The sequence below is a fragment of the Misgurnus anguillicaudatus genome, chromosome 8, assembly GCF_027580225.2.
Source record: "Misgurnus anguillicaudatus chromosome 8, ASM2758022v2, whole genome shotgun sequence".
Classification (NCBI taxonomy): Eukaryota; Metazoa; Chordata; class Actinopteri; order Cypriniformes; family Cobitidae; genus Misgurnus; species Misgurnus anguillicaudatus.
In genome coordinates this window covers 8370850-8383314 of record NC_073344.2, presented here as the reverse complement: position 1 = coordinate 8383314, position 12465 = coordinate 8370850, and the positions used below count along the sequence as shown (strand labels likewise).

Below are 12465 nucleotides of genomic sequence, written 5' to 3'. Positions count from 1 at the left end.
GTAAGTACTTACATCAAAAAATAAGTATAATGTACAAGATTGTAAGTACTTAAAGCCACTTAATATAAAGTGGGACCAAAAACTAAACTTTCAGTGTTAACATACTAAAATCCGGAATAAGCAAAAAAGCTAAACGTATGTGTATTAAGTAAAGTGTCTGAAACACAATTAGAGTGGCTCACGTTATTCCTGATAAAAAACTGGCCCTGAAGTTTTATTTAATTATGAAAGAGGACAGGTGCATTTGGTTCTACAATAAAGAAAAATCAGTATGGTTATGTTTACACATGGACGGCTATTTTTATAAACTGACATTTCAACCTCTCCGGTTTCAAAAATAATATTGTGCACACATGTCAGTTTTCAGAAAAGTGTTTATTTACACGTACCCGTGCATATATGCCGTCAAGAGAAGCTCATGCCCACGTTAGCCAATCCCCGGCAGCGCTGGTGGTGACGCGAACTGGTTCTTCATGTTGGAGGGAGGAGTTGTTGCAGTAGGTGATCGATGACGTCAAAGTACCGCGAGAGCGAGTTGAGGAATCACACGTAGAGGTCTAATTTCGAATCGCTCTCGCGGTACTTTGACATCATCCGTCTGTCGGTTCTTGCAGCGCCGCATATAGTCAAACATGCGTAAAATTGCTGACCTCCGAGCACTCATCTCTGCTCCTTGACATAATGGAGCACGAACACGAGTTTGCACGAACATAAATGTGATCTTGGAAGCGTTCAGAGAAGCAGTCACATGTAAACATAGGTCGCACTTTTGACGTAGGTGCGAGCTCTGGCGCATACTCTGTGATGTTGCCTGCTTAAACATCCGTTTGTCTCAGTTTACATGCAACCGTGCAACTGAAGATTTTCAAGATCTCTACTCTGGCCGGAGTTTTTAGAAACAATCGGTTACAGAGGCGAGTTCTCCGTTTGTGTGTAAACGAGGGGCACAAACGAAGGTAAATCTCTCAGTTTTTAAAAATAACAATGTACGTGTAAACAGGGCCTATATCATGCCTTGACTGTTGCAATAGAACAATTATACAGTGCAGGCCCGGGTTTTCCAAAAGCATCGTAAGGCTAAGTAGATTGTAAAAACGATCGTACGAATCATCTTAGAATTACGGGCAGTTTCCCAAAAGCTTCGTAGCATAAGAAGCACTTGAAAATCATCGTAGATCTACGAGTGCTCTGGAGTAATCGTTCATTCATAAGTGTATCGTAAGACAACCGTGTTACAAGGTCACCTGCAGGACAACCAGCAAATTGCACTAATGTAATCTTTTAAATGTATATTTATTTATTGGGGTTTTCTTTGTTGATTTGTTTAAATTACTTTTATATAATATATTTAAAATTCAAATGAGAAATAAAATTTAAATGACTAAACATAAATTAATAAAGAAGAAAAACGTATTTGGTACATTTTTGGTAAAAGTTGGTACTAGCAAATTGATAAATGGTTCCTACCAATTGCTGCTATAATTCATCTAGGCTACAGTAAAAAAAAAGTTTTGAAGGGTATGGCATCTGATTAAAGAACCCAAATAAATATTTACGGTACAATGCAAAAATCCATAATAATAAATAAACATAGATAATAAATAACAAATAATAATAATAATCTAAACTATAATATAAAATGCAGAAGGCATTTTGCAGTGGGACGAGTCCTAACTAAATACGAAAAATAATATTTCATTATGAACAATTTTAAAACATTTAAAAAGTCATTGAACAATAATAAAAAATATTCAAAAAAATATTAGTGCACATCGGCTAAAGATCATTAGCCTAAACAAGCTTCTGCTACAAATTCGAGTCATTCTATTGGTGACATTTCACCACTTGACAAACGGATAGCGACCCGTAAGTAGCACTTAAAACTCAGCTGCGAGCGATCGTTATACGTGCATCTTTGGGAAACGCACGTAAATGAACAACGAATTTTCGTTAAGTAGCTCGTAGAAAGCTCTCTTAAGTGCTAAGTTCAATCGTTATCTGGAAACCCGGCCCTGGACAGTTGCAATATGAACGTAAATAATAATAATTAAAAAAAAACATGCATTAAAATCCATTACAATAATAACATTTATACAACAACCCCGTTAAAACCCAGCCAAGATTATTCAATGACTGTCTCATAGGGAAATATATATTCTCATATAACTTCATATTACAGCATCAGCATAAAATGACATACATAAACATATAAGGTAGCAGAATTGACATGCAACTGTAAAATTATTACAGTAAAAGCAGCAATATTACTGAAGTAAACACAAATGCACCAAACAAGCTGTTTTAACTGCTAATAAGTCTAAATAAGGTCACTAACACTGGAAAATATTACATTATTCCTCAAAATCTATTCTGATGTATAATTGTGTCTGTAATGCCCAATAATTTTTTTAAAGGAACTGTATTCTTACAATTATTCAGAGGGTTACATGAATAAAAATGATGTTGTTATTATTCCCGTTTACTGAGCACATTCATCTTGCCTCCCTCTGTTATAATAACGCTGATTGTCAGGTGCACTGTACAGTAAGTCCCATACAGAATTAAGATGTAATTCTGATTAGGTACTCCCTTAGGAAAATTTAACTACTAAAACCTTATGGCTATTGAGGTGAGGCCATAGCAAATTTGTGGTTGTTTTTTACTACAAATTAAAACAAAATATTTTTATTAACCCTTAATCTTATTTTTATTTTATAAGTGTTTTGCCTTTTGGCTTTATTCAATTCAATTTTATTTATATAGCGCTTTTCACAATTGTTAATTGCTTCAAAGCAGCTTTACATGAGCAGATGTATAGGGGAAAACACAGAAAATCGAATGCTGGGATTTTAGTCATAAGATCACTATAAAAATAATATTATAATTTAATTATATACATTATAATCAAATTACTGAGATTTTGTGTCAATCTGTGATCATTTTGACCAAGAGAAATTGCACTTTAATTTAGCATGTGCAAGTCACGTGCAGTACAGCAGACTTTACAGAAGTGTACCAAAAAACTGATGGGGTACCGTTCTATGAACTTTAAACGTTAGTCATCAAATCTATTTAAAATAAAGTAGCAGTGTCTCTGTGTTTCTGGTAAGGTTCTGTGTTTTATAAAGGACTTCTTAGTTTTGTGGTTCCCCTCAAAAAGGGAAGAAATTAATAATGAAACTCAATATAAGCTAAGCTGAAAATAGCAGTCAAATAAAAGTTTTTTGTAGAATTATTGACATAAATTTCATAACTATTACATCTTTGTCCATGATACAAATTTTGGGGTTTAATATGTTCAATATAAAATGATTTTGTTTGTGTGCCTTATACGGAAGTTTTCTAAGAATTATTTCTCAATAATGTGGGTGTACTTCTAGGAATACCAACAGAGCATATTGGCTTCTGAAACAAACGCATTAGTTCCTCTAAACAAAAAAAAAGTATTTACAGCAAATACATACTTGCAACACGTGCATGATTCTGTACAGTAAATACCAACCTTTTATTCCATTAAAACTTCATCAAAATTCTGCAAAGACATACTAATCCTTAATGTCCCTAGTCAGGTATTAAATGTGTTCCGAGTTTGTCACACAACAGAAAAATTTGTTATTTAACACCCAACCAAATTTAAATAAGGGAAAAAAATGGCAAATAAATAAAATAAGTTATGAAAATCTTAGAAAAATAAGCAGCATTTTTGAAGCGTTGGGAGCGTGTCCACAGATGGTGCGGAAACCAGATCCACTCGCGGGAAAGTGCCGCTCAAGTGCGTCATCAAACCACCATTTAAGCCCGCCAAAAAAAATCCTGATCTCAGAAATGGTGAAAAGCAGTTTAAAAATTCCAACTCCACAATCTTTGTGGCATGTTTCAGAAATATTCTAACATTTAATAATGTGTCTCAAAACAAATACAAAGATTGACTTTACCATGGACTAATAAATCTCCACATTTCTTTATAAATCGGAAAAGCCTTATTCTTGCACTGATTGAGATCTTCTACACTCTTTGCATTAAACATGTTGAACTGAGTGCCTATTTTATCAAATTAAAATATTTAGCTATTGAATTAGGTGTTATTGTTGCTATTAATTAGGTAAAAAGGTATTATTAGTGCTAATATGTACCACTTACAGTGGTGTGAAAAAGTGTTGCCCCCTCCAGATTTCTTATGTCAAACAAATTTAAATATTAGTCAGAGATAACACAGGTGAACACAACATGCAGTTTTTAAATGCGGGTTTTTATTATTACGGGAAAAAATATCCCAAACTAAATGGCCCTTTGTGAAAAAGTGTTCGCCCCCTAAACCTAATAACTGGTTAGGCCACCCTTAGCAGCTAAAACCGCAATCTAATGTTTGCGTGACTTGCAGTGAGTCAATGTTACAGCATTGTGGAGGAATTTTGGTCCACTCATTTTCGCAGAATAATTGTTATTCAGACACATTGGAGGGTTTTTCGAGCATGAACCGTCTTTTTATGTTCAGGCCACAGCAGCATATGAATAGGATTGAGGTCAGGACTTTGACTAGGCCACTCCAAAGTCTTCATTGTGTTTTTCTTCAGCCATTCAGAGGTGGACTTGCTGGTGTGTTTTGGATCATTGTCCTGCTGCAGAACCCAAGTTCGCTTCAGCTTGAGTTCATGAACAGATGGCCGGACATTGTCCTTTAGGATTTTTTTCTAGACAGCAGAACTCATGGTTCCATTTATAACAGCAAGTCTTCCAGATCCTGAAGCTGTAAAACAGCCCCAGACCATCACACTACCACCACCATATTTTACTGTTGGTATGATGTTCTTTTTCTGAAATGCGGTGTTACTTTTACGCCAGACGTAATGGGACCCACAGCTTTCAAAATGTTCAACTTTTGTCTCGTCGGTCCACCGAGTATTTTCCCAAAAGACTTTGGGACCATCAAGATGTTTTCTGGCAAAACTGAGACAAGCCTTTGTTGTTTTTGCTTATTTTCGTATTTGAACTCCATGCAGGCAATTTTTGCCCAGTCTCTTTCTTATGGTGGAGTCATGAACACTGACCTTAATTGAGGCAAATGAGGCCTGCAGTTCTTTGGATGTTGTTGTGGGGTCTTTTGTGGCCTTTTGGATGAGTTGTCGTTGTGCTCTTGGGGTAATTTTGGTCGAACGGCCACTCCTGGGAATGTTCTCCACTGTTCCATGTTTTTACCATTTGTGGATAATGGCTCTCACTGTGGTTCGCTGAAGTCCCAAAGCTTTAGAAATGGGTTTACAACCTTTTCCAGACTGATGGATCACAATTACTTTTTCATTTGTTTCTGAATATCTTTGGATATTGGCATGATGTGTAGCTTTTGAGGATCTCTTGGTCTACTTCACTTTGTCAGGTAGGTATTATTTAAGTGATTTCTTGATGGTGAACAGGTGTGGCAGTAATAAGGTCTGGTGTGACAAGAGTAATTGAACTCATGTTTGATAAACCACAGTTAAGTTATGTTTTAAAAGCGGGGCAAACACTTTTTCACACAGCCCTATGTAGTTTTCTATTTTTTTCCTTAATAAAAAAACTTTCATTTAAAAGCTCTGCATGTTGTGTTCACTGATGTTATCTTTGAGTAATATTTACATTTGTTTGATGATCTGAAACAATAAAGTGTGACATATGCAGTTACATAAGAAATCTCGAGGGGTACCAACACTATTCACACCACTGTATGCACATATATATATACACTTCGTACCAATATGTACCTGTACCTCTGAGGTACTACTATGAACTCTTTAGGTGCAAATGTGTACTTTTTTAAAAGGGTACCACCACAATTGACCATTAGGAACTATTTACTGACCATTTATTCTGACATTGCACTGTGTATGCATACTGTATATAAAGGTTTCCAAGCACTATATACATATCATTCAGACATATAGCAATAGTAATTTGTTATTCAGGAATATGCAGTGAAACAATTATCAGAATATTGGTATTAGAACTAATATCCTACTTCATTCCTTAGAATATGAATTCATAATATTTTTGTTACATTTGATGTAAAGTAAACCAGTAATCAATTAAAATATTGTCAGACACACCTTTTTCTTAAATTTTAAGAAAAAAAAATGCCAGTGCAATGTAAGATTTTTTATAAACTTGCCATCAAAATCAGGCAGATGATAAGAAATAATTTTTAACACAATATGACGAATAACATTTGATAGTTATATAAAAGCATAAAAACATACAAATAGGCCTGCCATACTTTTCTGAGTAGATTTTCAGCTTATCCCACATTACTATATTTGTGATTTTTCACAATGCGCACGTTTCTCCTGTCTGCCTTCGCGGAGCTTTGGATGATTAAAGCTCAACGCGGATGTTATCAGTCAAACGACAAACAAATGGGTGTTTAAAAAAAGAAAGGCCCCAAATGCTCTTCTGAAATGGGGTGAAATTGGAATCGACTGAATTCAAGTGGCGAGGGATTTAGCAAATTGGACCAATTAGCCATGAGTGTGGTGAGTGATGATGTTGTCTATAGGATGATTTAGGGGGCATTAGAGACCCAGATTCATTGGGTACGATAATCCAGTAACACAAGATTGTGTGTATTTATAAAATATATACGTTTAGCGTTTTTGTATAATAATTTACCACAGCTGTTGCCGTGGATATGAACACTCCATAGCCATTATGTGTACATGTTTTCAACTTAAAGAATTTGTCCATTTTCTTAAAAAAAATCCAGATAATTTACTTTAATTTAATTGTCATCCAAAATGTTGATGTCTTTCTTTGTTTAGTCGAGAAGAAATTATGTTTGTTTTTTGTTTTTTGAGGAAAACATTCCAGGATTTTTCTCATTTTAATGGACTTTAATGGACCTCAATACATAACAGTTTTAATGCAGTTTCAAATGACTCTAAATGATCTTAAACGAGGCATAAGGCTCTTATCTAGAGAAAAGATTGTTTGGCAAGAAAAATAAAAAAATATGCACTTTTAACCCACAACTTCTCGTCTTCCTCAAAGAACTTATATTGACAAGAAGTGAAACTCAATAGAACGTTTCATTGCAACACCAGCGCCCAGCAGCAGCTCTACGAATCTGCCATTTTGGAATGAGAGCGACTCGGTAGTCAACTAGAAGTAATGGCAATATCAGCTATTTTGTACATTAAAAGATCAAATTCAAACTGAATGATGATAACACAGAATAACATACAATCAGACCAGTGATCATTAATTCCTTTTTACAGCTTATTACAAGTCTTCCACTTTTATTTAAGCTAACTTTACATACATACATAAACTCATCCACACATAATATTTTGGCTCCATATACATACACATATACACACATATACATCAGAATTCCTCGAAATGGACTAAGTAAAAAAAAACACAACCACTGTCCAAAAGTGGCAATTATAGGATAACAGACAGAGTAATGCATCATGTTCTATAAGAATATCATGTTTGTAGCGGGATATAGGGGATTAATATGTACAAAATTTATTTCATACCTAGTGGAGTTGGTAACTAATAATAATAGTAAATGTGTAAAGTAGCATAAATTAGAATTACATAATAAAGCAAGAAAAAAACTACCTTAAATGTGCATCTATTTAATGATTGGATTCCACAACTGACAACAACAACACATACATACAAGACAATACAGCGTTTCGTGTAGGTGTAGCAAGTGAACAAAATTTTAATTTAAGAAACGTACGATTGCGCTTCTGATTTGGCTGTGAGATTTACAGAGAATGAATTGTGAATGAATTGGCTGCGAAAATTTTCATTTCAAAATGGCGGTCGCGCTACTGAAGCGCCACCTAGTGGCTGTTGCCAAAAACGAATCAGCGTTTCGCCTCTTGTTCTTTCATACTCTTTGTCTTCCTCCGGTCCTGTGACGCGCCAGCGTGACCTCACATAATTGCGTAATGACGTCAAGAGGTCACAGATGACGTATGCGAAACTACGTCCCAGTGTTTACAAGTGTGGAGAAAGAGGACCGTTCCGAAAATGACAATCGTTTCACTTAATAAGACCCTTATGCCTCGTTTGGGATCGTCTAGAGTCCTTTGAACCTGCGTTGAAACTGCAATTTTAAACTGCATTTAAACTGTTAAGTATTGGAGTCCATGAAAGTCTTTAAAATGAGAAAAATCCTGGAATGTTTTCCTCAAAAAACATATTTTCTTCTCGACTGAACAAAGAAAGACATCAACATTTTGGATGACATGGTGGTAAGTAAATTATCTGGATTTTTTTAAGAAAATGGACTAATCTTTTAAATCAACTTGCCTTACGATGTAAAAAATAAAAAGTTAATAAAGTAACATTTATGGTCTGTGACTTATAACCTGCTAAGGGGTCGTTCACACAGGATGCAATTTTTCTGTACAAAAACATTTAGACAGACTAAAATAAAATGAAACTTCCTACAGTATAGCTCAATTGGTAGAGCTTTGCATTAGCAGGACACAAGGTTGAGAGTTCGATTTCTAGCGCACATGCATGCTGATAAATGTATACATTAAATGTGTTATAAGTTGCTTCAAATAATAGCATCTGACCTGGTACAACACAATGGCCCAAGATGTAGTCTGATGTTTGTACATACTGTATGCACTTAATAAAATAGTGAAGATGGAACAGGAGAACACATTTTGTGCTGACGCTCCCTAAGGGCATAATCCAACTATTAGAATAAAAAGTGAATTAAAGACATCTTAGTAATGATTTCCGGAAGCCACACGCACCTCAAAATGAAAATCTCTTTCGATGGACTGTAAAAAGAACTGTAGATCTGCGTGAGAGTTGTAATGGAGCTCTGCTAGGACAGAATATTGAAAAGTTTCATCATGTGGCTCTGAGTTCTTTTGGGGAGAGTGTCTCTGGGCGGTCTGACCCAAGAGGTGACTGGGAGTCCACACTGTTCCCGGACACACGATCCTTTACCCACACACAGACACAAACTCTCTCTATTTCTGGAGCAACGTGCACCGCACTCGCCCAGTCTCCCTCTCTCACTTATACACGAGTCTCGCGCTCCTCACCCCATAGTGGGGTATAATTAGCTCCTCTGACAGGTGGGAGGGATCGGGTCTCCCAAAGAATGAAGCTACCAATTTACGCCCAAATTACATGGGCACACAGACACTCTCACCTACTCTCGCTTACACACACACAAGCATTCGCTCGCCTTCTCTCACTTGTCAGATAAGCACACCTACTGATGTGTGATCACACAAACACTTTCTTTTGCTAACTTCGGTGCACTCCCGCAGAGTTGTGGCAAACATGAAACCTGTACATTCTTTTTACCCCCCAGTGTCCCACGTTGTATAAGCAACCCATAAACACATTCATAGCGAATTTGAATACAAAAAAGAAAGTTTTCTGAACTTTCTGCTCTCTCAACAGTGCAAGAAGAAACACACTCTTGTGTGTCCGGACTTCTCCAGCAAGGGTGTCTGTCCACGTGGATCTAAATGTAAGCTCCACCACAGACAAAGCACGAAACGTACCAGCTCTAACTCGAACACGGGACCGGCCAAGAAAGCCCGCAACAGAGATGTTTTAAAAAGATCAGGAGGAATTGTGCAATTAAAATCTGATCAAAATTTCATCATTTTTGCATAAATGGAGTATTTTTACATTCCATTATAAATAAAGCGTTGTTTGGTATTTCAAGTGTAGCTTTGCATTCTCAGATCAGAGGAAGAGAAACGTCCATCTGCCGAATCCACACAGAAAGATGAAGACTCATCCTGCTCGGATCCTAAGAAGCTTCCCTCCTTCATTTCTTTGTCCAGCTCTCCTGACACAGCGGAGAACGGTGACGCCCAAGAGCTTCTTCCTACAGCAGGCCCACAGGCCAAAGGTGTGTATGTCAAAAATAAACTAAGTTTACATATTTCTGTGTGAACTAATAGCTTTAAATAACATTGCAGGTAATACAGTTGTGTTAAAAATAGCAGTGCAACATCATTACATTGATAAACTACTGATATTAGTAATAGTAATATGTCTGCATTGCAAATTATTTACTTATAGATGTAGTAGTGTAATAGAAAAACAATAGACTCTTTGGTAATGATATCCACACTACTTGTTCTGAGTAATTGACTCATTTATTAAAAGGGTCGTGATCAAAATAATAGCAGTGTGAAGTTTAATTAGAAAATGAGTTCATTCTATGAAAAAAAGCTTCTTTTTGTCATTTATTAAGAAAGAGAGGAAGCAAATATTTCACCCATTGTTATAAAATAAATCTGCTGCTACATTTCTAAGTAAAATGAGCCGTCCCAATCATTGCTCGGAGGAACAACGTAATTTGATTAAAAAGTTGAAACGTATAAAGAAACGCAGAAAAGTTTAGGATACTCCGCTAAAATGATCTTAAATGCTTTAAAGTGGCAACAAAAATCCGAAACACGTGGAAGAAAAAAGCAACTTCTGTTAAAATTGATTGAAGAGTAGTCAGGAAGATAAAGGTTTAGCTATTCATCAAGTCTAGAAAGATCAAAGATGATCTAAAACAGGGGTGTCAAACATGCAGCCCGCGGGCCGGATATGGCCCGCAAAGGTGTCCAATCCGGCCCGCATGATGATTTATACAGTTTTATTAAATATTAAATACATATTTTAAAAACCCTTTCAGGCGGGTGTCTAGTTCGTTTTTAATATGAGAGACTTGCGGAAAGCAGCAAAACGTGGAACATAGACTAAACACGGTGCCCAAAAATCTTGCCGTTTTATTGTTACCGCTCCGCTAAAGATCCAATGATCCCGGGATCCACTTCGTGTTTTCCCGACCGCTCCGCAGCATCTCTGTGACGGTGTTCACTCTCTGCCTGGAGAGCGAAGACGACAGTTTCCGAAGTTCGTTGCATTAACAGGTAGATTCATTACATTATATCAGTTGTTAAACTGCAGAATTAGTAATTTGTAAGTTTGTTTATGTATTTCTTCCGGTAATGATTTGCTGTCGGTGTTCTAAAAGTGTTAACCACTTAGCAAGCAAACAACAACAAATATCCACATTCTTAGTATTATCGTTACAATGCTTTCAAATGGATTTAATATTCCCGATCAGATCTAAGTTAAACACTAAATTTGCTGTTGTTGGCACACTTTGTAGAAAAAAAATACAAAAAACACCAATGCCTTCACAAAATAACGACAGAGAACGGAAAGAGAGGCTGCTAAAGGCAGTTCAACATTGCAAACATGGATTCAAAGCTCCATCAAGCCAACAGGTAAATCATATTTAATGTTTAGCAGACTTTAATTCTTGTTATTATATTTCCCATTATAATCACTTGTCTAAGTTGATGCTAGTAATATAACACATCATATTTATAATACTTCATTAAAACCATAATAATAGTACCACCCCCCATAGTGCCCATTTTGCTTTTGGGCCACTGCCCCATCTAGCATTTTCATTGCCCTTTTCATTGTACCGTGACGTAGAAGACGTCTGATTGAAGCTAAGCTGTTTGCAAGAAGCTCACGTAAAGCACCAGTGTTGAAAAAAGGCAGGTGCAGAATCACATCAACTGGCCCAAAGAAAAATTGTGTAACATTTTGTGGCCTAATGAGAGTAAAAATGTTATTTTGGGGTCATCGGGTTATCGAGAGAACCTCAGGTGACCCCCGGGTACTGAATTCAAGCCACATTACACTGTATAGACAGTTAAGCATGATGGTGCAAAAATCATTGTATGGAGATGTTTTCATACTATGGTGTTGGGCCTGTTTATCGTGTACAAGGGATCATGGATCAGTTTGAATAGATCAGAATACTTGAAGAGATTATGTTGCCTTTACAGAATAGAAAATGACCCTAAAATGGGTGTTTCATCAAGACAACCCCACACACACACACAAGCAAGTGGGCAAAATCTTGGTTCCAGAGGTAATGGAGTGGTCAGCTTCATCCCCTGATCTCAACCCCATTGAAAACGTCTGGGGTGAGGGTGACATTAAAAAATGTAGTTTCTGAAGCAAAATCTAAAACTTGATAGGAACTGTGGATCCTGGACTAAAATATCTGTTTCTAGAAGTTGGTTGACTCGATTTGAGACAGATGTGCAGCAGTTATCAACAACAATGCTTATTCAACTAAATATTAGTAATTCAATAGTATAAAGTGAAGTTAAATCTAAAGAAATGTATTTGGTTTATAGGAGTCTACAGAGAATTTTTTAAATAAATTAATATTCATTATCTTTGCTTCCATTTTAAAGAACAAGACAGACTTGTAAATTTTGTTAATGCTTTGATTTGTAATTGAATGTGTAATGTTTTCAATACATTTGAAATAAGGAAATTAAATCTATAACATTTATGCACTTTTTTCAATTTTATTAGTACACTGCTATTTTTTAACACAACTGTATATTCAGTGCCTTCATAATATATTTTTCGTCAGCATTTAAAAATCTGTGAATACCATGAAAA

General features: G+C 36.1%; 1 protein-coding gene across 2 annotated transcripts in view; it reads left to right on the top strand.

The window, feature by feature from the left end:
- zc3h3 (zinc finger CCCH-type containing 3) overlaps positions 1 to 12465 on the top strand; it is a 94352-nt gene that overhangs the window by 78505 nt on the left and 3382 nt on the right. For both annotated transcript variants that reach the window (XM_073870253.1, XM_073870254.1), the window contains exons 10-11: positions 9421 to 9589; positions 9716 to 9880. In XM_073870253.1, coding sequence (XP_073726354.1) covers positions 9421 to 9589; positions 9716 to 9880 — 334 coding nt within the window. The remainder of the gene's footprint in view (positions 1 to 9420; positions 9590 to 9715; positions 9881 to 12465) is intronic.